General features: G+C 43.4%; 1 protein-coding gene across 4 annotated transcripts in view; it reads right to left on the minus strand.

Annotated features, from left to right (window-relative positions):
* The window catches only part of CACNA1B (calcium voltage-gated channel subunit alpha1 B), a 250,476-nt gene that overhangs the window by 42,418 nt on the left and 180,959 nt on the right, over window positions 1–27,099 (minus strand). For all 4 annotated transcript variants that reach the window (XM_074288959.1, XM_074288960.1, XM_074288958.1 and 1 more), the window contains 7 exons: window positions 26,143–26,344; window positions 24,418–24,582; window positions 23,128–23,238; window positions 21,078–21,161; window positions 7,681–7,797; window positions 3,703–3,768; window positions 2,593–2,684 (listed from right to left, as the gene is read on the minus strand). In XM_074288959.1, the coding sequence (XP_074145060.1) occupies window positions 2,593–2,684; window positions 3,703–3,768; window positions 7,681–7,797; window positions 21,078–21,161; window positions 23,128–23,238; window positions 24,418–24,582; window positions 26,143–26,344 (837 nt within the window). The remainder of the gene's footprint in view (window positions 1–2,592; window positions 2,685–3,702; window positions 3,769–7,680; window positions 7,798–21,077; window positions 21,162–23,127; window positions 23,239–24,417; window positions 24,583–26,142; window positions 26,345–27,099) is intronic.

A 27,099-nucleotide genomic window follows, 5' to 3' on the forward strand; every position in this document is an offset into this window, starting at 1 on the left:
CATTCATACATGTGCAAATCTGGGCCAAAAAGAAGCTCAGATCCTTTGGAAAATAGGAAAGGAGGGGCTCCCAAAGGAGCAAGGCACAAGACCTTACATACCAAGGGAAGAAGGGGCAGGATCCCCTGTAATTCTGCAGTCACATTCACCTCCTTCCATTCCCGCGCACCCGGGCAATCTGAGACAGACCCGCAGCTGGGAATGGTCATGGTTTGCCAAGCACGGGATGGGTTTTATCTGAGGTGAACCTCACAATTACTCTATGGAGAAAATGCTACTTGTTTACACAAGGGAGGCTCAGAGATATCAGATAGCTTGCTCAGGGCCACACTGCTCAAATGTGTCTGAGGAGGGATTTGAATCCAGGTCTTCCAGATTCCAAATCCAGCATTCTCTCTACTTGGTCATGTGGTTCCTAACGAGGTCCGCTGGGAAGGGAGTGGGCCGGCACAACCGCTCTGACCAATCTCACCAAGGGACAAAGGTCAGGAGAAGCATGGCCCTCCCCAGATGGGGAGTGATGAAGTCATCAAACCAGATCCTCTGACTGGGTACCTCACTGAGTGGCAGGTGCCCATGCTCCTTCCCATACAGACTAACTATCCCCAGACTGTTTGGGGGTCTCCCTGGTGGCCCTCCTCTCTTCCCTGAGGCAGCTCCCAGAAAAGGGGCGATAATACATCTTGGGCATCACAGTGACTCTGAGTCCAATTTTTTACTAGCATAAAAAGTGCTGCTATGAATATTTGGGCAAATCTATAGGAACAGCATCCTTAAGGCTCTGTTGCCCAGAACCAGCTTGGCCTCTGACAAACAAACTTTGCCTTTATCTCACCCAGGATTCAGCCTCCGTGTCACCTTCTGGGGATTAGTTCCAAACTGTCCCACCTGCATTCCGTTTATCCCCCTCCCCCCTTCCTCCATGACTTGGCGCTCCCCTCCCCCCTACATTTGGCTCTGATAGACGAGCTGCTCTTTGATCTTGCCGGAAACCAGGACTCATGAAACTTTTCAGCCATCTCTGAGTCAGGCCAATGAGTGCACATTCCATCCCCAAGTTTCTGGTTCTCAGCAATATAGTGATCCAAAACAACCCTAAGGGATTCATGATGAAAAATGTTATCTACATTCAGAGAGAGAACTCTGAATGCAGATCATTCAGAATGCAGATCTGAAATGCAGATCAAAGCACACAATTTTTCATTTTCTTTATTGTTTTAAATTTTTTCTTTTAGTCTGTTTCAAAAGAAAAATGTGGACATGTTTAACATGATTGCATACTTAAAATAATTAATTAGAACTTAAATATAGAACTTGCTTACTGTCTTAGAAGAGAAGGAGAAAATTTGGAACTCAAAATTTTTTTATAACTGAATGTTAAAAAGTTTCTTTATATGCAATTGGGAAAAATAAAATATATGTTTTTTAAAAATGTAAGGTCCTTGAGGGTGGGAGACTATCTTGTTTGCTTGTACTTGGTACTTAATGCACATTACCAGGCATATAATAGGAACTTAATAAAAGCTCTGTTTACTTATCTATCTTTGACCTTGGATAGTATCAATGACAGAGTCTCCTGGTCAAAGGGTATGAACCTTTAGAATTTGCCCTCAGTCAGTGCCCTGTGATCCAAAGGAAACTAATTCACTTTTTAAAGGAATCATATAGGACCTAAAGATAGAAGAAAAATGGCTAGAAGCACTCCTTTCTAATTTCCTTTTTTTTTTCCCCTGAGGCTGGGTTAAGTGACTTGCCCAGGGTCACACAGCTAGGAAGTGTTAAGTGTCTGAGACCAGATTTGAACTCCGGTCCTCCTGAATTCAGGGCTGGTGCTCTCTCCACTGCGCCCCCTAGCTGCCCCCTCCACATTTCTTTAGGATGGTTATTCTGAAGCTTTGTCCCGAGGCAAAGAGACTAGTCTTTTGTTGCCTCTGTTCCACTTTGGATAAAAATTAGGGAATTGGATCCATGGGTAATAACATTAAATCCTTCTCAGACTTTATTAGAGTGGGGGATTCTGTTTGATTCAGGCATGGTGGAGTGATACATGGGAGGAGCAAGAGATTCCAGGATCCTTGGGTTAGGATAGATTTTCCATAAAAAAAACTATTAAAACATTCTCAAGAATTATTTGGCTCAGGTGAAAATTTCCCTCCTATTTAATCTTAAATAAAGGAGGGGTCCCAGAATGCTCTACTCTAAACAGACACGTATGAGCTAAGGATCATAAAGACTGCCACTTTCCCAGGGGTGCTAGTGACACCACTAGCGGTAGCGAGTGGCTACAGCAGTGCTGCATCCTCACTAAATACCGTTTCCTTGCTCTGAAACTCCCTGTGACTGTCAGATAAACCTGCTTTTGTAAATTCTCAAGTACCCCAGGAATGGTTCATTTCATCCCAGTTTTAAGCACCGGACCCTCCTGAATGCCTCACCTACTATGGATGCTGACATCCACTAGATGGGGGAGCTTTATCCTACCTTGACTGGGACTTTGCTGGGGGGCTCAAAGATCCTTCTGCTCAGTCCTAAAGGAGCACCGGGATGCACCCTTTTGGGCCCATAAGTGGCAGACCTAAGGGTTGCCCATACCTGAATAGCAACATCAAGGCTTGGAGGAAGGTCCGGAAATTGTTGTGCCGGTTGATATTCGTTTCATCATCAAGAGCAATGTTTCCAAAGACCTGGAAAGGAAAAAAAGCAAGACATCACAGAGATTCTGAGCTCAGGCCCTGGGTGAGCAGCTGCTCTCCCAGGGAGGACTTGGGAAAAGGAGATACATCCATTAGCAGAACGGCATTGTGCCAGGGATATAGCCATATGTGTGCAGGTATTCAAAAGCCAAGCTCTGGCCCCTGTCAGTGCCTACGTAGCCAGCTGTGAAAAAGAGCAGCTCAACAGTCAAAGAATACAAGAGGGAGCTCCCTTCCAATCCCCTCCTGTTCCTCTGCTTTTGACAAATTAACAAATCATTTAAGTATCACGTTTCTTAATTATCTTGGCTCAGTGGACTGTCATTGGGGAACATGACTTCAAATCCCACTGTGTGATCCTGGTTAAGTTACTTGCATTCCCCAGGCCTCAGTTTCCCATCTGTTAAAATGGGAGGGTTGGACTAGCAGACCCCTGAGACTATGACGATGTGACCGTGAGCCTGGGCAGCCTCTGGCATCCTTGGGGATGCCTGTGCATTCCTGGGCCTGTGTCTGAATGTGCGCATCTTAGGGCTGTGTGTCTGTCCGTGTGCACCAAGAATCACAGGATCTTGGAGTGAGAAGGACTGTTACTGTCGTTGTTCCTCCTGACTCCGCTCAGGGCTGCTGGCAGACACACTGGTTTGCCATGTCCTTCTCCAGCTCATTTCACAGATGAGGAAACTGAGCCAACGGGGTTAAGTGACTTACTCGGGCTCACACAGCCAGGAAGTGTCTGAGGCCAGGCTTGCACGCAGGGAGACCAGCCAGCTTGACTCCAGACCAGCACTCTCTGCACTAGGGGGTCCCCTACCTGCCCAAAAGGAACCTGGGAGGAAAGCTCCCTGACCCCTTCACTTTCCCAGGGAAGCTGCCTGGGGTCAGAGGGTGACATAACAGAGTTTTGGAGGGACACTGCCCGGAGTCCCATCTGCACACGCAGACCTCCGACCCTCCCGCTGTGTTCCTGGCCGAGCTCCCAGGTGGGGCTGGCAGTAGGGGCACTCACCTGCATGCCGATGATGGCATAGATGAAGAAGAGCATGGCGATAAGTAAGCAGACATATGGCAGAGCCTGTGAAATGAGACACCAAAGGAGACGCTGGTAACAGGGTAAGGGATTGAGCTTGCAACCCCAGGGCCCAGATTCTCTGGGCAGACTCGGGCTTCCTTGTATTTGAAGTACACTGCTCTGTTCGCTGTGGAGACCAGAGGCTTCTTCTCTGGCCCGCAGCCTTCCTGGGGCTGATATGGACAGGGCATAAAGACTTTGACTTTCTCAGTCCGTTTCTCTGAGGATCTGGCCCTTGGATTATTGCTGCCCATGAGCCAATGCTCAGCCATAATGGCCTTGGGGTAGCTCCCCAGGGGCTCTCATCTCTGGGTCTTTGCTCAGGCTGACCCTCTGGGCCAAGAGGCCATGGCCATCTCACCCCCACCTCTGAGAAACTCTAGCTTTCTTCAAGGCCCTGTTCCAATGCTACCTACGACATAACGACATCTGCCTGACTTACCTCAGGTGAGATGCTTTCCCCCCAAAAATTAATTTATCTTGTATTTTTGTACTTACTTACCTATGATTCTGTGGTATCCTCTTAGGACAAAAACTGTCATGTCCCCAGCACCTGGCCCAATACCTGACACAAACTGGGCTTTTAGTAAACACTGAATGAATGTCTTCAAGCAACAAGGGGTACCCAGACTCCAGTCCTAACTTAAATAAGAGCCCAGAGTCCCGCGCCCTATAAAACACCTCCTCCAATAAACTGGCTCTCATCCGTCACTTCTATGTAATACATGCCTAGAACTTGTCTTTTCTTTCCCCAAGAGTCTGGTACCATATGCAAACCTGAAAGATACATTGGATGCTCTCTCCAGTTGATTATTTTAAAAATCTAAAACGGAACCAATTTAACATGGACCCAAGAAATACTCCTATTTGTTCTTTTCTGTCTACAAAAATGCTCATTTACATTGTTGTCTGCTTTTTCTGTGATCTGTAGTCCCCTAATTCCATGGTGATTCTATTTTTAAAATAGAATTTTTATGCAAAATGGTACTTTAAAAAGGTTCTTTAAACACCTAACTAAATGACTTTCACTGGTTTCCCACACATCCTCTTGTATGTGCCCTTCAAAGAACTCTGGAGGAAAAAAAATATGCTAAAAATGGATTTGGAGAGGGGCCAGGATGATAGAAGAGAAGGAGGAGGGGCTGAGAGATTCAGGAAATGTCTGTCCTGGCCCCTCAGATTATGTTATCCCATTGGCACAGTGAATGTGAAAATTAAAGAGCTTTAATTAAAAAAAAAAAAAGACCTTTAAAACACATGATAATTCTTCCTGAATCTATCTATATATTTTACATGTATGTTTATGCAAATACTTTCTTTGACAACATAATGTAAGCTTCTGGAGGGCAGGACTTTAATTTTATTTTTGTTTTTGGATCTCTTACCCCTATCATAAAGCCTGGAACCTGGGTGCACAATAACTGATTATTTATTGAAATGCATATATCTATCTCTATTTAGGTAGAGAAGAGAGGGAGAGAAAGGGAACTCTAGCTGAGGTTTAATAGCCAGCAGAAGACAGTCCTGTTTCTGAAGTCACCCTGGAAGGGCTTTACCCAGAAAAATGTGGTTTTGCAGAACCAAACCAATAATAATAATACCTACTTACATTTACATGGTTTTTTAAGGCACTTTAAAAGAGCACTTTACATATACTATCTCTGGGCTGTAAGGGAACTTGACAAAGAGACTTAGTAAGGATAGGGGAGGTGCTTTGGGAAAGGCTAGAAAGGAGGAAGAGGCTACTTATAAGTGGTCCGCCACTGGATGGACCTGGGATGCCTGAAGGTCAATTGATATCAAGGTTACAATCACAGAGACCCAGGGCTTGTCCTGGGGAGGCTGGACTAACTCTGCAGAAGGTAGATGGCTCTACAAGGCAACAAAGAGATTGAAACAGAGGAAATAGTAACGGGAAAAAACTGAAGATGTTTAAAGAAATTAAAATGTTTCAAGTGGCTAAATAGGAGGGGGGAAGCAGCTTGCCTTCTAGTCCTGTTTTTCACTTTGTATCATCCCCACCCTGGCCCAGCAATTGTCCTTAGCAGGTGCCTGACAAATGTTTACATGAGACGATACTGCATCCGCCAGGGGCGTGTAACATCTCAGCATGTCTATGTTTGCCTGTAACGCTCAGGACCAAGTCCCAGCAGGAAGCCAGGGCACCATTCCTGAGCTGACATTTCGCTGACCAGCCTGGAGAAAGCTTTGAAATCAGTGTGTGTTGTCTGTTGCCAGAAAGAATTTGGGCTCCTGGGTAGAAGCAAGAGGTGAGAGAGAAGAAAAACCAAGCCCAGAAAGAAAAGCCTTCGTTAATAAAAGCAGAGCAGAGAAGAAGGAAAGGAGGAAAAGGGAAAGGAGTCCATGTCTGGATTATAATTTGCAAGGCAGCCATCAGGGACAATGACAATAAAGTCATTAATCCGTCCTAGGAATATAACCCAACCTCTGCTTTCTCAAAGCTTTTTCCCCCCACATGTACTGTTATCTCAGTACATGTGTACATATATATACATATGTGTACATATGTAGGCTTACAAGGGATGCTTCAGTATATTAAGTTTTGATGATAACAATATTTTACCATTAAAAAGCCCTCTCTTCACAATAACACAATAAGATAGGCAATGTCATTCCTCACATTAGAACATGGAGTCAATGTGGTTGAGTGGATAGGCCACTTGAACTATTTAAATTTCAACTATGCTAATTCCTTCCTATGAGATGTTGCACAAGTCACTGGATTAGTTAGGTTCCTCTGGCTTAAGAAGATCTCCCGATCTATGAAGTGACTTAATCAATAAGGGAACCAGCAAGGGAACCAGGTCTCTTGGATGCTGCTGTCTGAATCTATCTCATTTGAGTGATCAGGAAGCTGAGGCTGCATTATATGAAGTGGTCTGCCCAAGGCTACAAAGTGAATGGGGACAAAGCTAGGAATGGAATTAGGGGGGTATCAAAGCCAGCTCAAGAGAGCACTCAGTTAGTTGTTAAATTTTCAGTGTTCAGAACATTTATACTTCTGAAATCAATCAATGCTGTGAACCAGGGCTTGAGTTCTTTGTTTTGTTGATTATCTAGATTTAAGAAAATGATGGAGAAAAATTTAATAACACAGATTAAATTTACACAGGTGTATTCTGCATACATTTATGGTGGGGGTAGGGGGAGGAAAGCTGGTTGTTAAATACTTGTCAGCAGTCTCCTAATAGAACCCAGATTTCTTGATCCTTATACCGCATCAGTACAGTCTCTTAGTGCCTCAATCCAAGGTTACAGAAATTGTGTGATAGATTCTATGTCTCTCCCAGGAAATAGGACTTTCCCACATTCTCATATGTGAGAAAAGAGAAAGAAAGAAAATGGTGGGGGGGAGTTTAAGAGAGATAAAGGGCTTAACTTCAGCCACAGGCTAGATATATGACAATATAGTCCCAGTGAATGCTTACATATGGCCAGTGACTTAGAAGGGTAGATACCAAGCAGAACAAGCTGCTGCTGCTTGCTCCCTACCTGGCTCTAGAGGGGGAAAGAACCACTTTGTGGTCCAGTCCTGCTTGTTCCAGCAGCAAGGACTAGATCCACTTCTAATTAAGTAGAAAAATCCCTGCTTTCTTCTACCTCTCTAAAGATAACTAATAATAATAACCTATGTTTGTATAACACTTTAAGGGATCCAAAGCTCTCTGCATACATTATCATATTTAAGCTTCATAAATGTTCTCATGAGGTAGAGGTCTTATTATCTCCATCTTACAGATAAAATAAGGCATGGTTAAAGGACTTACCCACAGTCATACAACTAGTTTGAGTGGCAGAGGTGGATTTTGAATGCCAGTCTCCCTGACTCCAAATCCAGCTCTCTTTCTACTTCATCACACTGTCTTTTCATTGATTGGCCTGGCCATCACTCACCTTGAAGGACTGAACAAAGGTCCACAGGAGAATTCGGATAGTATAGCCCTGGCGAAGCAGTTTAATGAGTCGGGCTGCCCGAAAGAGCCGCAAGAAGCTGAGGTTGATGAAGTTGTTCTGAAAAGAGGAAAGAGCTTTCTCTGACCTTCAGAAACTTACTCCCATAAGCACAGCCCAGCTATGCCCCAAATACCCCCACCCGTGCCCCCTGCCACCCCAAGAAAAAGGGTTAAAAAAAAGAGGTTAAAAAATAAAATAAAAAATTACCGCTTCACGATCTAAGCAGCAATCGGCCACCAGAAAACCTTCCAAAAGAAAAACTCGTCATTGCAAATCATCTCACATGCAGCAAATCAGAGAAAACCCCATTCCACTCCAGGGCCCTCCCTTCACCAGGGCAGGAGAGAATGATCAGAGTCCTGGACACACCATCCTGGGCCTGGGCAGGCTCATCGGCTCGCCTTGGAGGGCAGGGTGGGGCCCTAGAGGGAGGGGGTCTCCTGCAGCCTTGCGTCAATGATCGAGATTGGGGTCCCCTGCGGTGCTTAGCCAAGAAGGGTCCCAACTGCCTGGCAGGGCTGCCCACTTGTCAAAGCAGAGCTCCACAGGAGGGGCCAATCCCCGATGTGCATCTGGCCAGCCTCGACAGAGGGTGCCCCAGAGGAGCACTTGTCCCTCCCTTACCCGAGGGGGCCGAGCAGGGAACCTCCGATTGAGAAGCAGGGCATTTTACCCAGTGGACACCGGGCATGTTCCTCAGCCGGGACCACTCAAGGTGCCCATCGCCTTCTTAAGAGTTCAGAGTTATCCCCCTTGAGGTACGGCAAAGGCTCTTGACCTGGAAGTTTGGTGGCTTTTCAAGGAGGGCAGAATACATGTAGCTCACCTTTCCAAAACAGAAACAGACATGAACATGTTTCTCTGCTCTACAGGTGGCTTGAGTGGAAAAGGCTCCCGACCCTCACCCCAGGAACTCGAGCTCCCTGTGATCAGTGAATCACAGCAGCAGGGACAGAGGACACCAGGAAAGCCTTGTCAAGTCAGGGCTCCCACAGAGGAGCTGTCAGGTCCGAGCACTTTCCTTAAGCCTCCTCTGACCGTAAGGCATCCCCTTGGGTGAATTTCACCCAAACTTTCCCCAAACTGGAAAGTACTGTGTGCCAAGTTCCTGGGATGACCCCTTTAAGCCTCAGTACAGGGGAAACCATTGGGTGTTGTGTCCGGCTAGTGCCGACCCTGCCTTACAGGTCCATGCACATACCAGTCTGAGTGTGGTGCTTCCATTTAAAAATACACAAAGATATATATGCAAAAGCAGCTCAGACTTACACAGCTTTTGTATGTCAGACTCAGTCATCAAATAAAGAGAAAAGAGACAAACACAAAGGTGTTGAATGAAACAGCAACAGAAGGGCCGAGCTCCCTGGCGGCCACAGAAGCAGGCAGTGCAGTGGGAAGCAGATGCCAGGGGAGTGTAGACTCTCCTGGGCTCTCCCTGCAGGCAGAACCCAGGCTGCTGCAGCCCTCCCTCCTCATGGAGCAACCTGAGACGCCAGGGCACCATAAAGCCCTGAAGAGCCTGCCCTGTGGACTCCAAGACTGAACCCAGTCTCACCGGGTTATTCTTCTCTGCTTTTGCGAATCCCTTTTCTTTGAAGAATCACTAAACTGCAGAAATCGGGTATCTTTTCTCATTTCCTTTCAAGGCTATTGGTAAAGTATTTGCTGCCTTATTGACAATCGGCTCTCTGGGAACTCAAGGGAGGGTAATAAGAATTTAAGGTCCAGGACTAGCTGTGTCACCTGGGGAAAGTCCGTTAATCTTTATGAATCTCCTCTCTATCTGCAACATGAAAAGAGTAATAGCCAATGTAGATTGCCTTTCTTGTATCATTATTGAGAGGCTCAAATGAGAAACTGTATGTAAGGCACCTTTAAGCACCATACAATTATGCCATTATTATCATCTATATCGTCCGGCATTAAGACAAAAGAGTACAAACTCCTGGTCAGAGAGATGGGGAAGGGAGCCTCCAGGCAGAATGAATCATGGGATTACATGGTCAGTTCTAGAAGGCCAATTTGTTCCCCCCATTTCACAGTTGAAGAAACTGAGGTGCCATGGGTGAGGGTGACATAATTTGTTCAAGGTCTCACAGATAGCAAGAGGACCACCTGGGATAGAACTCAGGTCCTAAGACTATAAAATCCACTCTTCTTTCTATAGCTTCATAGAGACAGAAAGGAATGGGCCAAACCCTTGTTGACCGATTAATAAATGTTTATTGATTGATTTCCAGAATAGTATTTGGAAAGGGTTTCTTTGCTCTAAACTATAGATGGGGATTTGGGGACACAAATTCTCCTATGGAAATGCTGTTAGGAAAGGGGATTTTTCCTAGAAAGGGGAGGGAACAAGTTCCTTCCTGAACCTTAGGCCGGGGTATATGTCTATTTATATGGGTCCCAAAACCAGAGAGGAGAGAACAGAAAGGTTTTCTGACATTCTCCTGCTCGTTTCTGTCAGACACCATTATCTTATAAAGAACTGGATAGCCTGACAGACTTCCTCATTCTGCATGCATTCACTAATTCTAGGTTACAATAATACCTAGGAATAAAATGATTCTGCATTGGAGATCCCCTGGGGTTTCCCTAGTTCTCTCCTGGAAGTTTACACCTTCCCCCAATACTGCCGGGAAGGGTCCTAGAAGATGGAGGGTACCAGAATGGAAAGAGGCTACAGCGTGTTCCCTCTTTCAGGGTTTTGTATCAATATACCTGCCCCAAGCCAGTGGGGCCTGTCTAGCATCTCATCATCCTAGCAAATTTGGAAGCAGCCACAAGACAGAACCAACTGGCCCCAAATTAACCATTCCTCAGTGATAAGTCCCCCAGGAAAGTATCTCCTCTGGGAGAAAGAAAGGGAAAGAGTTAGGGAGAAGACAGGGTGAAAACTTACCCTAATTTGTGAGATTTTCCCTGAGCTTCTCCTCCCCAAACTTCTGTCACTTAACCTAGATTTTATTCCTCTTCCCCTAGGCCAAGATCTTATACCTGAGTTCCCAAGGGGACTTAGAAGAACAGGGTCCCCTGAGCAGCCCAGGAGAGTCTAACTGGAGACAAGAGAGGGAGTTAGAGAGGGAGCTGCCCCAGAAGCCTGGGGCTGGGGAGGGAAAGCACTGCCTACGCACCCACTGCTGGGTGCTGGGGCATATCCCTCCAATCCAGAGTAATTGTAGCAGTTTTCCCAACTGCATGCATGCAGGATGACAGGGAAACACCAGGGCAGTATTCCACAGGTCCCCTTGTTGCCCACTGAGTCACTGCTGGCTAGGATTATCTCCTTTAGATGAGTGCTCTGCATCTGCCTGATTGTTCTGTTGCACAAGAATATCTCCATGCAGCAGGAAGCCTCGGTGGGAGTCCTTTCCTTGACTTTGGGATGCAGATGGCTTTCCACCTGGACCAGGGTCAAGTGAAGCAGGCCCATACCTAATGCACTATGGTGCAAACCCAGGGAGACATGCGCCCTGAGCTCCATGGGCAGAAGGCTGCCTGCCTCCTGGTATCCCTGGTCTTCATTGCTGGAAAAGAAAGCAATAATATGGCCCATCAGGGCTATATCAGAGGGCTAGGGTGGGCTCTCCTTTTGTCAAGACACTCGTATTTTGCAGAATCATCAGGGAAGATGCTGAAGAGAAAATCAGGGACCTGGCTTCCATCTCCAGAGTAGTAACCTCAGGGTACCCAAAGTTACTTTGCAGCTGACTTTTATGTGTCTTGTATATTCTTTTGCACAGAAATGGTGTCTCCTCCATCAGGAGAAACTACTCCTTGAGAACAGACTCAGGACTTATCTTAGCACTTAAGTTACCCAGGACTTAGCTCAGTTGCCTAGCACACACACTATTACACTTCTGCTTAGCAGATCCTTGTTGATGGTCAATAAATTCTTATTGGTTGATTGATTTCCAGAATAGTATTTGGGAAAGGTTTCTTCATAGTAAGATATAGATTTGGAGATCTGGATTTGGGACATCGAAATTCTCCTATGGAAATGTTGTTAAAGGGGGAGGGAACATGTCCTTCCTGAATCCATGGTTCTAAAGCTGAACCCCTAGAAATATCAGCACACCGCTTCATCATAATCACCAAAATGGATACCAGTAGTGTTGAGGCACTAGCATCCAAGCAAAGGTATAAATCTGATGAAGGCTCCTTAGTCAGTTATAATTGCATCTGCTGCATTCAATCTTCTGCACATAGCTCCCCTAAATTCACACATGGCTCCCCAAAATCTTCTCCCCATTGTCGGTTTTACCCTTCCTTTCTACTCCTATGGTTCAGGCTACTATCACCTCACTCCAGCCTATTATAAAATATGGCTCCCAGAAGGAGCTTCTTAAATTGTCAAACTCCTACCCATGTCACTTCCTCTTCATCAACTCTCAATGGTTCCTCTTACCTTGGGGCTAAAAGAGAAAAGCCTCTGCTTGGCCCAAAACAAATCTGGCACCAATCATTTCCAGATTTATTTCTGACTGTCCCCAGAGACCAGTTTGCTCTTTATCCCCTGAGATTTCCAACCTCTTTGTTCTTGTCGCTCACCCTGGTCCAGCATGAGATTCCCTTCTCTCTTCTTATCCAAATCCTACTCATAATTTGAGGTCTAATTCAAGCTTCATGTCTTCCATGAAGCCTTTCTTGATCATCCTGACCAAAGGCAATTCCTTTTTCCTCTGTACTCTTCTGACAGCTGGGGCTGTTTGTACTACTTTTCTATCAAACATTGTCCACCTTGTACTGAGTTACTGCTTCATGCTAGGTCCTGTCTGCCCAGTTAAGCTAAGCCCCAAGAAGGCAGAACTGTTGCCACTCTCTTTCCCTTAGCACAGCTGAATATAGAGGCTTAAACTTCGCAGGCACCAAAGTGGGCAGCCACCCAGGTCTGAAGCCTCAAGGTCAACTTACCTACAATGTGATGGGCCCTGCTAAGCTCCTTGGTTCCAAAGGCAAAACTTAAACAATGCCTGTGCCTCAAAGAGCTTACACTCTTACATATGTGTGAATCTATAAATAGTCACAAGTAAACAGAAAGTATGGAGGGATAGAGGAGGCATTAATAACAGAGAAGGAAGTAGGAAAGGTTTCTTGTAATACTTTGAGTTTCGAAGTCGACTTGGGCTTTTTCTTCCTTGCCATGTGCGAAATTCTGTCAGATCTACCATGATGACACCTCTTGCTTCCATTTTCCTTTCACTGCTGGGGCACAACCTCAGTTGAGGCCCTTTTCACCCCTCACCTGTATTACTGGAAGTCTCCTAAATGGTTTCTTAGCTTCAATCTCTTGCCTTCCAACCATCCTTTGTAAAGCGACTAAAAGAACCTTCCTAAGACACAGGACTGTTGATATCACTGCCCCAAAACCTTCAATTTCTCCCTACTGCCTGACATTTAAGGCTTCAACCTACTTTTTGGGGCTTTATTTCCCATATTTCCTCTTCACATACCTTACATTCCAACCAAGCTAGATTACTTCTTATGCTATTTCCCATCTTTACACTTCCTCACTCATTTTCTCTGAACTTCTTCTTTGCATCACATAATATCTTGGATTATATGTGTACATGCTGTATTCTCTCCTCAGAGAATAAATGTACCACATGCGTAGGAATTGTGTCTTTCTTTTTATCCTGGTTTTCCTGATGAGGTAACATTTGTATGCCAGATAAAACAGGCCAAGGTTCAAGGTCTACTTCTTAACACACACTGGCTGTGTGACTCTGGGCAACCTCTCTGTGCCCTGAACAGCTCTCCAAGGATATCTAAGTTACAGAGAAGGTGTTAACCTGCATTAATAGAGGAAGTTTGTCACTTGGAAGTTCTCTAGACCAATAAAATCACAGGTCTAGATTCCTAACTGGTCTCCCCAGTGCCAAGCAGTGATTAATTCATAGCAGTCACTTAATAAATTGTTCATTGATTCTAACTGAATTATCCATCTGTTTCCCCCATAGCATATTAAGCATAGGGCCCTCTATATGGTGAATATTCATTAAAAATATGTGAACTAATTTTGTCATTTGAAAATTTATTACCATGAGTCCCAGGAGGATATATTTTTGACTTCAGGATCCTGCTTAGCATGACTTGAAGGTATCTTCTTTTAGCACTATAATTATTTCTCCATTTTAGCAGTCCTTTACTCTTTGCTTTTGTCCCCATACATAACACACACAAGCATGCATGCACACGTGTGAAAGCATGTTCAAACACAGTTCTCACAGGACTCAATAATCCTAAACTCCAATGCTTCCAAGCCCAGACCATCCAGCCAAGGTCGAAGTCATCTTCGCTCTCTGAAATGTGCCTCTGGTTCTTGGAATAATTTACTTGGAGCCTGACAGCCTTGTCTACAATACTACTCTTAGTCCAAGCATCTGAAACTCCCACAGAGTCTCAGACTCATGAATGGGTTCGGCCCAACTTCGGCCTATGGCAGGAGACTGGGGGGTTCTTATGGGCTTCAGAGATGTTGCCTTGCAATGCAAGCAGGACAGAAACAATCCAGAGTGAGGGGAGAGGAAGCACATAGATTGGTAAGGTCCAAAACTGGCTTTTGGGGGTGAAAAATGACGGAGCAGAAAATGTGTTCCTCGGAGCAGAGATCACTTGAACAGAGTCCTGAAAAAAATCAAGTGTCACAGTTGCTGTTTTTACTTCCAGCTTCTTCTTTCTTGTTCTTTGTACGTTGAAATGTCTGTATTTGTTGATGACTGTTACATTCACATCCATCAGAAGATCAAGGAAAGGCAGAGAAGGAACACAAGAGGTATAGAAGCTGGGGAGCTGGCTTTGGATCACCTCCTCTGCATGGTAACTCCTGGAGACTACTGAGCTATCACTGGTCCGGATCATGCCTCAGGTAGCTGCCAAGTCCCCACAACTAATGCAGGCAGGTGCATGGAGAAAGCAATACTGATGCTGTCCATCACACGCATCTGAATCAACAGCAGCCAAGCTTGCTTCTGGTTTCTGTGCTCAGAGAAGTCTCCACTGATATTCTGGCAGACTGGATATTTCCACTGATGCTTCCAAGAAGCTTCAGTTCACCCTATTCTCCCTTTCCTGGAGTTGTTTCCTGTTTCTGGATAAATGGAGATGAAAATTTCTGTGGCCAGGCCAGAAAGAGAGACTAGAACACAATCTAAGGAGGTGACAGCAATTGTGCAACAGAAACACCCAGGGCAGAACTAGCCTGCCCTCCTGGCTAGGCTGGTACAACAGCCAGGAGAATGAGGGCTGAGCACACCAGGACAGAGCCAGCCTTCAGCAACAGAGAGATCTTTCCCAGGAGCTGAGCCTTTTTCCAGTTCCAGGGGCCAGCTAAACCCTGCCCATCCCCTACCTAGAGAAGAGACCAAAATAATGCCTGTGGTTGTTTCCCGGCATCCTTTGAAAAGACACAGCTGCTGCCGAGAGCCCCTGCCAGGAGCTTCTGCCGGTTATTAAGGCCCAGCAAGCCAAAGAGAGAGAGAAGGCAGAAGAAAGCCAGAGCTGGGTCCAGGACAACAGCGCAAGACACACACATACTGAGCCTCGCCGGTGCAAGGGAATGCTGCATTTAAAGAACCAAAGGGGAGGAAAATAAACAGAAAGACGATCAAATCAAAGCAGAAAATTGTAAGAACTGTTAAAATTCATGAAACCAACCGTTTCCTATATGTGATGTTTTCATGGATGGACATTGGCAAGATTATTTACAAAGTGGGGAATTTTTGAGCAGCAGGCGTACAACATACAGACGGAGACATGGGTTTTCGCATTGTATGTTGATTGGATGGCGTGATTCAGCAGGTAGGTTAAGGAAAATAAGGAACAAAACAGAAAACAATAGAGAAAATGAGTCATCAGGACAAGTAAAAACTCAAACTCTGAAAACTTCACTGGAAGATTATATGATTGAAGGTCATTATTCACATTCTCAAAATGCATCACATCAAAACCTGTCTTTAGAAACCTTAAAGTTCAAGAGATAGGTGGGAACTTTTGCATTTCTGATTGTAATGCAAATTTGAAGGCATTTTGTGGACATAAAATATTATTATTTCTAGGCAAAGAAATTTTGACGGAATTTAATGGTTGTTTGATCCTAACTTGGAGATGCTTCTTTTGAATGCCCTCTGACTCTAAGAACCACACACACATACATACACATACACAAAACACACACATAAAACACACACACACACACAAACACATACACTCTTCTTTCCCAAGGGCAGGTCCAACTGGATCTCATTGACTTGAGTCACATATTTGAGTAAAGAAAATAACATGAAAGGCTTTGTCCCAGAAAGAAAACTGTTTCCATAAAGGACATGAAGCTTGACAGACATCTGAGCCAAAGGAAAACACTGTGAATCTGACCTTTACTTGGTAAGGGTAGAGAAGCTACAAAGGGGTTTAGGTTGGAACTCCTCAGGGAACTAAAGGTAATACACAGGATTGGACTAGAGTCCAAGCTCCATGGCTCAAGTTGCCCAGCTTAATTCCCTCTTGCAGTACCTAGTCTGGAATCCACGGACAATGTAACTGGCCATCTGCTTTCCACAGGAGGTCTGCAGGCAGCTGGGGCCATAGCTCTACCAGAAACGGAACTTAGTCTAATTTTGAGCAGGACAGGCAACGAACAGCACAAGAACAGTCTTGGAAACCAAAACCAAACAGAGGCCTGGAGAAAGAGAAGCCCGCCTCATTTGGAAGCTCATTCATCCCTCTACTGATCAAATCACTCCCAGGAAGGACATATGGGAGTGGGGTTGTACCTGCTCAACAGTTATGAGCAATGATGCTCGCTGAAGATTTGAGCCAAATTAGTTTCCTACCTGCTCTGTGTGCCTTATACTAGGTTAGGACACAGAATGTTCAGAATTGGGGTGGAATGGGCAGGGTGGAGATTTGGTTATGCACTCTGAGAAGCATCAAACTCTTGGAAAAGAACAGAGAGGACCACAGCTATCTCTGTAAAGGGTGGAGGGGGAAAGCCAAAAGTTAGCCCTGTGAACTACTTGAAATCTATCTGTACTGTTCACCAGCCTTTCTCCCCTGCAGTCCCCCTTCTTCCACCCCACCCCCATCATCCTAAGATCTCCTTAGGCAGGCAGGAGTCACTGTTTTCTGTTCAACAAGGAAAGGAAATAAATGCAGAACCACTCAAGCCTGCAAGCCATGGGGCTGCCTTTTGAGGTGGCTGCATTTTAGCCAAATAAACATGATTTCCAAGGAACATTAAACTGTCCAAGTATCTTGAGTAACCCCCAAGCTCTTAGAAGAAACGGTTTTGCATCATGTTGACTGTACAAGGAATCAGGAACCCACCATGCCCAGTTCCCCTGAAAGGAAGTTTACAAGGGTCATGAGGATACTACCTCCATATCTCATGGCACTCTAACTTGGTGAAACTGATCAGTGTTGATAGCCACTTTTGATAACATACACCAAACTAGCCCGTCTGTTCCTTAAAAAATAGGGGTTTTGTTTGTTTGTTTTAACCCTGGATTTCTTAGATAAGTAAATCCAGTCCCACTTTATTTTTTCCTTGTCTGAGAAATGGATTGTTTTGCAGATCATAGACTTAGAGCTGGAAGACTCCTTAGGGATTACCCAGTCTAATACTATCATTTCAAAGATGGGGAAACCGAGGCCTGGAGGGAAAAAAAGGTAAAGAGATTTTTGCCAAGGATCAAGTAGATGTGTGTGTGTTTCTAGTCAGATAAAGGAGCTCATAAATTTCTCCACATGCAAAAAGACTGATCTTTCAGAGGCTCTAAAGCTACAAATTCTTAGATTCCTTACTTCTATCAGAGGCTGAGGTGAACAAGGGAGAAAGATATTCAATCTTTCTCCATCCCATGGCTTAGCTGAGAGCAAGCCAAAAGACAAGTAGCAGGAAACTGGCAGCCTTGTGTGGCCCTTGTCCTTGGGTCATGGTCCCACCATGGGGAGGGAGGACTGTTCCACAGATATTAGGGATGACCCCAAGGCTGAAGTGAATACTTTAGAGGGGTAGATAAAAATTGTTCTGACCATGCTTTCATAACTATGTTCTTCCCGAAGGCTGAAGACTGGACTAGAGGACTTTTTCATGTATCTTGTAGCCCCAGAAGCCTCAGGATGTGAAGAAATGTTTAAAGTTTTTTACTGAACAAGTCATGCCTATGTAGGTAAAGCAAAGAGATTGTTATAGTTAAAGAAACAGCTCAGAAAAATATCTACTATTGAAATTTGAGGGTGAGAATTACTCAACAGTAGATCAAAATCATACTTGGATTTATGAGAAACAGCAAAGGACTATAAGATTTCTCTCCAACAGCTGGAGAGGGATCTAAAGCACAAACTCTCTTGGCTTGGAAGCCCCTTCTCTCCTATTTAGATTTTGCTAAATCTAGATACATAGTAGATTAGTAAAAAGTGTCTTAAGATCTTTCCTTTCAATGACTATGACCAAGTTGAAAGAGTTTCCCAAGGAAGATCAACATAGATTAGTCCTTGCATTGAAGTTGCCATCCTCACAGAGTAAGAGAGTTGGACCACGACAGATCTGGCTGAGTGTTCTGAAAAAAAGCAGTTCTGAGTATTCTTAGATAGTAGTTAATGATGTGCATGGCAGGACAGTTGTTCATTCTTTATATATGACTTATTGAGAAAGAGTGGAAAGAAGATACTTTTGTTCCCTACTGCTGTTTATTGTTGAGAAAAACAGAAGTCCAAAGATCCTTCTCTGCATTGTATGTGTTGTTATTATTGAAAGGAAAAACAAGGAAGAAACAGGAAGAAAGAGAAGAAGAATCCTGCCAAAGAAGCAGAGATGAAGAGATTTTTTTTTTGCCAATATTAGGATCAGTTGCAGCCTTTTCTTAAGTAATATGTATTATTTCAGCCAAAGTTATCATTAAGCCTGAAGTTGAAAGTGATGGATACTACAGTTGCTGTCAGCAAATCTAAGCTAAGCAGAAGAAAAGCTTGGACGATGGAACACTAGGGAAGAAACTTAACAGACTTTTTTGTCCAGCTCAGATATTGTGCCTAATGAGGTGTTAGTCCAACAAAACACGCATGAGTTCAGCAAATGGAAACATTTGCTCACACAGAAGCTGTGCTCATCAAGAAACTTTTATGGACTGTTTCCAAGACAAAAAGAATTACTGAAGACTACAGTTCCATAGTTGTGAGTTGTCTTTGCCACATGAATTCCCTACATGTATGCCTCTGCACCCTAGGACTCAAAATTTGGGCCTACTCTTCTCTCTCTCTTTATATATATACATTGGTGGGAGTGTGTGATTCAAGTTTATGTATATAGTATATGTTTATACTGCATTTTAAATAAATATTTTAGATAATATTTCAAATGTTTTAGTGACTGGTTTATTGATGGGAAAATACATTGATGAAAACTTGTGACTACAGTATTAGCAGTAATGATTAGGAAGGAGGATAATCTATAGAGATCCTAGAGATATTGAGGCTAGCAACCGACCTCTTTGAGAAAGCTGCCAATTTGCCAACTTGGAGAAAGGTCAAAGGGAACACATCAAAGACAAAAGGAGAGCACCCTTGAGAGAGGGCCAAGAAGAACATTTCTGGACAGATACTCAGACCTTCAGCACCTATGACTCCACAAGAATTTAAGACTGCATACACCATCAAAGTGAAGTGCAGTAAAGCATCAATCCCATAAGGATCCAAAATGCTCTGCTCTGGAGGTAGAAGCTGTTTGGGAACCTTAATTCTCCAAATGAGAATTTTATCATGACATCTGCTAAGACTTCAAATGTCTGAAGTGCTATCACCAAAAAGGAACATTAGACTTGCTGTGTTTTGGCCCCAGGTGACAGAACCAGAGGCAAGAGCAGAAATGGTAAAGAAGCAAATAGGGGTTTGATGCTGGGAAAGACTTCCAAAACAATTAAAGCTGTCTTAAAAGTGGGCTCAGCTACTACTGCGAGGCTAAGAGTATGAGCTTCTCATTGGAAGTCTTAGAGAGGAAGATGGATGACCACTTGTAGGACACATGTTAGGAGGGATTCCTCTTGGTTTGGATTGGACTAATGGCAGTTGAAGTACCTTGCAACTCTAAGATTCTATAATGCTAAGATTTATGGGCATAAAGAGAGGGGAATCCTCTGCTTAAATCCTGCTTAAAATGTCCCTTCTATACCAGATCTGGGCTAAGACTCAAGAAGCATAGCAGAGATAAGTGAAGTTTCTGTCTTAGATCCTCCTCACCTCTATTCCTGCTCTTCTTCATAGTCCTTCCAGAGTGCCCTGAGGTTATTCCTATATTCAGACTCCCACAAAACCTTTCAAGGACCAATCACACTAACTCATTCACACTATTGTGTAAAGGACTCAAAAAAGTCACATATAGAAATTTTTCCAGAAGTACTTACATTTTCATAGGGAGCAAAGACTTTAGTCAAAGTAATGAAGAATGCACTTAACATTCTGACATCAGGACATTTGGAAAGGAAACAACTGGGGGTGGGAAGTTGGGGAAGGAGAGAATTGTTTCAATGTCTGCAGCCATCTGCAGAGAGAGCCAGCCCTGGTGCAGGGAAACAGGTATTATCTTCCTATGGGTCTGGTATCTACAACCTTCCTTTGTTTAAAATCAAAACCGACTCAGACAGACCTTCAGAGGCCAAAGGACACAAAGGAGCCACTGGTCTTTTCATAAAGCTAGGATGGCTACCAGGAAAGCTACTAGGAAAGCTACTAGGAAAGCTCCCTGAGCCAGCATTCGAGTGACCCTTTGCTCAAGGCTAGCATTTGATCCATTGACCCAGACTTCCTGTTGGTAGAAGAGGTCTTTTCCTTCCTTCTGGGAGGTACAAATGGCTGTCACTCTGGGATTCTGCTTCATCTATTCTCTTGCATCTCAGCTCCCCTTACACATGTGGGAAATTCAGCTGAAAAGTCTGGCCCACTCACAGTTCTCCATTGCACCACTCAGTTAACCCCTTGAAAATCTCAGTTAATCCCTTGAGTATGGGAATCTCTTCTGCTATGACTGATCATGCACTGATCAAATTCACCAATTGGCCACTCAGCTCTTTAGTTCATTTTTACCAGATTACATACACCCTCATTCAGGAGCCTGTTTAGCTAAGATGGGAGTTAACGTCCCACTCCTGACTCTTCTTAAGAGAAAGCAACCCCAATCTTCCTGAAAAGGAAGAGCTCAGATGGGTGCCAGTCCTCTCTAGAAGAGGAAGCTATTGCCAATCCTGGAGCTATTGCCTCTGGGAGGGATAGAGGAATGAGGAGAACACATTTAGGAAGGAATTTTTTTTCCTGGCAAAGAGGAAGCGAAAAGAAATCATACTTACCGCAATCTCTGTTACTAAAATATCAGTAATACTTCCCAATACTGTTACAAAATCAAAAACATTCCAGGCATCTCTGAAATAATTCTAGGAGGAAAAAAAAACAGGAAATGTTGTCTGAATGATGGTGAAAATACAGAATTAAATGAAAAATGGAGGAAATAACATCGGGACGGGAGTAGGAGGCAAGAAGCTGACAAAACTAAGAACTTTAGAGGACCACAGTGAGTCACTCATTATTAAATTGTTAGCTAGAGGTGCAAGCCAAAAACTGAATAGGATCCACATCTGGCTACTAACAAAGACAGGCTTTTTAGTTGTTAATGGGGCATTCCCAAATTTTGAATAGAAAAGTGTGGCTAAAATTACCACTTGAACATTAGGAGCCACAAGAACACACATTTATGTGGCCAGGGTCCCCTGATTAGAAATGTAAATACAGATATGTCCATAAACATGATCTCAACTGGCTGAACAAATTCATTTCTGGCAGACAATAGGCTAAGAACTTGTTCAGTCATTTCAGTAATATCTGACTCTTTAAGGCTTTCTTGGCAAAGACACTGGAGTACTTGGCCATTTCCTTCTCCAACTCATTTTACAGATGAGGAAACTGAGGCAAACAGAGCTAAAGTGACTTGCTCAGGATCACACAGCTAGTAAGTGTCTGAAGCCAGATTTGAACTCAGAGATTGAATTTTCCTGACTAGGTCCAGAGCTCTATTCATTACATCATTAGTTGGCCCAAGAGAAGGGTTTTAAGGGTTGGATTTACCCATGTAGAATGGGTATTTGGGCATCAACTCATCTGAGTTTTCCAACGATCATCCCAAGCTTCTCCCCAAAACTTAAATTTTAATATGCTAGTAAAGCTGTGACTTCTTTTGGAATCCACCATATCCCAGCATTAGAATATCCAGATTTTAAGGAGGAAACCCAGGCCTGGCCATAAGAATTAAGCTGCACTTACAGACAGGGCCCCACATGCTCCAGGCCCTAGATTTTCTTTTTTAGTCCTCACCCATCTTTGCCTCTTTTCCTCCCGTCTCAGAAGATTAATGCATTTCCATTTAATCAAGGATCTGTTTCTGTCTCTGTCTCTCTCTCACTGTTAACATGTTAACATCTCAAGCTATTATTCTATATCTCACCTCCCCCTTCAACACTAAACTCTCAGGGTCTACACTTTTTAGCTCTACTTCTTCACCATGAATGCCTCAAATACCACTACTCCTATACCTTTGTGAAGGTCATTTCATCCTCTGGAATGCCCTCCCTTCACATTTCTATCTGTTCAAAATCTTATCTTCCCTCAGCACCTAGAGCAAACACTTGCCACCTCCTCCATAAAGCCTTCCTTGATTCCTCAATTGAAAGTGATATCCTCTTCCCCAAAGTTCTTTTTTTCCTAGTAAATTTATTTATTTTTTAATAAACATTATTTTATGAATCATGTTGGAAAAGAAAAATCTGAGCAAAAGGAAAAAAAACCATGGGATAGATTAAAAAAAAAACAACAGAAAAAAGAAGTGAACATAGCATGTGCTGATTTTCATTCGGTCTCCTTAGTTGTTTTTCTGGATGCAGATAGAATTTTCTGTCCAAAGTCTTTTGGGATTGCTTTGGATTCCCCCAAATTCTTAGAGTTCTTTGCCTGAACTTTTCTTTATCTGAATCTTTGTCCTTATTCCATGCTACTTTGTAACTTACTAAGTATCGCAAGAAAATAGATTTAGAACTTAAGGGAGCTTAGAGCTCATCTAATTCAACCTCTTCATCTTAAAGATCATGAAACAAAGGCCCAGGAAATTTGAATGACTTGGACAAAATTATATAAGTAATAAGTGATAACTAGCACTTGAACCCAGGGCTTCTGATGTCAAATCCCATTCTCTTTCTAATTTACCAATTTGTAAATTTGTAAGACTAGAATTCTGTTCCTTAAGACAGGCTGTCATATTTCACCCCTTTATTCCCAACACTGAGCACAGGACCCTTGTATCTAGCATGCACTTAAGAATGATCAGTTGGAAGAGATGGATAGACAGCTTACCAGCACCCCAAAGGCGATGATCTTCAGCACACACTCCATAGAGAACATTGAAGTGAATACAATATTCAAGCCCTTCAGCATCATTTCATACTCATAGGGGGCACCATAGAACTAGCAGGGAGAGGAAAGAGAAGGCTAGCTATTTAAGGGGGAAAATATAGAACATGATAAAAAGTTAACTTGCCTGGGCTTTTAGGCAGTCCTGAGATTCTTAGGATCATAGGACCCTTCTCTGGAAGGGATTTCAGAGGTCATCCCAGTCTTTTTGCTGTGGTTTAGTGATTTTTCAATTGTGTCCAACATCTTGTAACCCCATTTGGAGTTTTCTTGGTAAAGACATTGAAGTAGTTATTTCCTTCTCCAGCTCATTTTACAGATGAGGAAATTGAGGCAAACAGAGTTAAGTGACATGCCCAGGTCATGCCGCTAGTAGGTTTCTAAGGTAGGATTTGAACACATGAAAATGAATTTCTGACTCCAGGCCTAGCACTCAATCCACTGCACCATCAGCAGCACCATCTAGTCTAGGAATCAGCAAACCACAGTCCAAGGGCCAAGTCTGGCTCATTTATTTTATTTTATTTTTTTAAATTAAAGTATTTTTTTAAAATTTCAAAATATATACATGGATAATTTTCAACATTCACTTTTCAAAACCTTGTGTTCCAAATTTTTTCCCTCCCTTCCCCCTACCCCCTCTACTAGACGTCAAGTAATCCAATATATGTAAACATGTGCAATTCTTCTATACATATTTCCACAAATATCAGCTCACTTATTTTTAAATGAAAAAACAAAATTCTTAGCTAAAGCTATCATTCTATATCTCATCTCCCCATTCAATGCTAAACTCTTAGAGCCTATACTTTCTAGCTCTACTTCTTCACCATCAATGGATAAAAACAGGTCCATGCTCATAGTTTGACAGTTTCTGATATAATCCAATTCTCTTACTGTACAGAGAAGAAAACTAAGATCTAGAAAAAGGAACTCAGATCCTCTAACTTCAAATCCACAGTTTTTTCAATTGTCCCACAGTTTGCAGCAGTAACCAATCTACACTAATACAACAAAAGGGCTGAGTCATCAACTCTGACACAATTGAAGTCAGATACTCATTTCCCTCACACAAGAGAAGCACTTAATAAGTATCTATTGATGAGAACTGGATTTCCTTTTCACATGACAGCAGAAAGCCAAAACTCTTCCTAAGGGGATCCCTATTTCCCACGTGGCATGCTGGACCAGCATCAAAAGCAGCACACACTGTTGGGATGTGAGGTTACTCACCTTCATCATCAAGACAGCCGTGTTGAGGGCGATCATGGCCATGATGAAATACTCAAAGGGTGGAGACACCACAAACGTCCATGTCTTGTACTGGAAGGACTGCTTGTTCTGAGGCATGTAACGGGTCAGGGGCTTGGCACTGATGGCAAAGTCTATGCAAGCCCTCTGCAGGGAGAGAGGGGACAGCACAGTGAGCTTGGAGGAGCCAGCGTCAAAGGGAAGCGCATCTCCTCTGAAAAGGCGAAGAGAGAGAACTAAAAACCTTTCCCGGCATCCCTAGTGCCCTTATCCCTCCAGACTGCTGGCACCTGAAAGGGCTTGGCCACGGGGCTTCCCAGAGAAGCTCTACTGCCTCTTCCCTCAGGACAGGGCCCCCTTGTAGTAATTAGAAGGATATGGAGTTTTATAGTTTGTTTACAAACTGCATGTTTTTGTACAGTTACATTACCTTTTTAGCCCCATAACCACCCCCATGGGGCTAGAGGTTCTAGCATTATTATCACCATTATATTCAGCTCAAAGACCGAAATGATTTGATCACTCATTACATATATGACCTTGTCCAAGTAACAGAAGAGCAGGAATTAGAACTCAGGTCCTCTGACTTCCAGACCAGTGCTTTTTCTATACTACATTGCTATTCCTGTGATGGCGGCATCCGCTGTGCATCCTCTGTGCCTCAGCATAAATGCCAATCAGAGATAGGCTGGCATCTGAAGGGTCTACAGCTGTCCAAGCAGAACGGGTCCAAACGGAATGATTTTTTGAGGAGGGGAGAATCCCAGGGACCACAAAAGGTTCTTAGTCAAGCTTGGATAATAGAGTTTATACAGTCAGAAGTGAGAAATGTAAATGGTACCTGAATCAGGACCATAAATCAATGCTACTCAAGGCATGGTCAATTTACTTTATGCCTTTGCTTCTAAGAAAGGGGTACATATGACGCCCAGGAATTCTTCAAAACTCGGGCAATGGGGCACAGTTTTGACCCTAATTAAATATCTATTTGCCTTAAATCTGTCAAATTCCAATCCTACTCAGCCCTGGATTTGGAATAGGGAAGGGGGTAGGGGTATAGAGGTATAGGGAGATAATCTAGCTATTATTACTTTCCAATAAAAGGTGCTTTTAAGGAAGATCAGATTTTTAGCAACAATGCTACTTCCTTCAGCAACACAAGCCTCTGTTGCTTTGCCTGACAGAGTCATCAAGGTAAAACCCAGAGCTAGAAGGCAGAAAAGTAGATTGCCTCCTCACAGAGAGCCCATGGGCACCACAGCACTCCCCCTCATTACCGTACCACATGATAGAGTCCCTGTCCTCAGTCAGATGAACCACACTCTCACAGGGGCAGCCATTACTGGATTGTGCCCATGAGCAGATGAAGAATTTTTCATGTGGGATCTAGGTGTCTTACTGCAGAGACTGATGGAAAAAGCCATGCTTCCAGAGGCAAAATAGTTTACTACCCAAGAATCAGTACACAGAGAAATTACTATTTTTCTGTCATATCAAATCCAATGGGTTTCTTTACACATCAACCCTGGTTTAAAAATAAGAACAAAACACACAGATGGTTTGTAGCCCCAGGTGCACAGACACAGCATTACCAAGAACCTGGTGCTGCTGAGGCGGAAGGAGAAAGACCTCCTCCATATCAGCCAGGAGCTCTCCCCTCACCACCTGCTGGGGTTCCTCTGCGGAAGGCCAGGACTCACAAGGTACCTCATTCTTCTCCAAGCTGCACTCTGACATCACTTTGTCTCCCTGCTCCTGGAAGGTGATGATGATCAATGCCACAAAGATATTGACGAAGAAAAAGGGAAACACAACAAAGTAGACCACGTAGAAGATTGACAGTTCCATCCGGAAGCCAGGACTGGGACCCTGCTCTTCATATGTTGCATCCACCGAATGTTTCAGTACCCTGGAAACAAAAAAGAGAAGAGGAGGTAGCTTCTGGGACATAAGGTGGGACCTGCATTTAGGAAACAATTCCCCCCTGTTGAATGTGGGGCAGCAGAAATATCACTGGACTATGAGTCAAAAGAGCCAGATTATATTCTGCCATTAACTATTCAGCATTTCTTCTGCAATTTTCAAAATTTCATTTTGGGGTTTGTTTTTCTTTAATTTTCAATACTACAAATTTGGTTAATTAAATCTTTTATCTTTTGTTGACATGTATTCTGAAAGATAATTTTTCACTCTGAGGACTTTTTGTTAAATCCCAGAAATTTTGGTATATATTCTTACTACTGTCATTCTTTTTCAGAGTTATTCTTTTTTTTTTCTAGAATTTATTCTTTGACATACTAATGCTCAAAATGCCTTTAAATCTTCATTTAAATCTATAACTTTTGTTTTCATTCCCTATATTAATTAATATTTTATATCACATTATGGTCCATATAAGATGTAATTAGTATTTCCTTTAGAAATTTGTAATTTTGGTACGGCTAAGTGGCACAGTGAATACAGCACCAGCCCTGAAGTCCAAATCTGGTCTCAGACACTTAACACTTCCTAGATGTGTGACCCTGGGCAAGTCACTTAATCCCAATTTCCTCAGCAAAAGAAAGAAACAATAAATTTGTAATTTTTGTGTCCTAGCACATGATTTATTTTTGTAAAGATATCATGTAGTCCTGAGAAATATGTATTTTTTTTAACATTCCTATT

The sequence above is a fragment of the Sminthopsis crassicaudata genome, chromosome 2 (genome assembly GCF_048593235.1).
Source record: "Sminthopsis crassicaudata isolate SCR6 chromosome 2, ASM4859323v1, whole genome shotgun sequence".
Taxonomy (NCBI): Eukaryota; Metazoa; Chordata; class Mammalia; order Dasyuromorphia; family Dasyuridae; genus Sminthopsis; species Sminthopsis crassicaudata.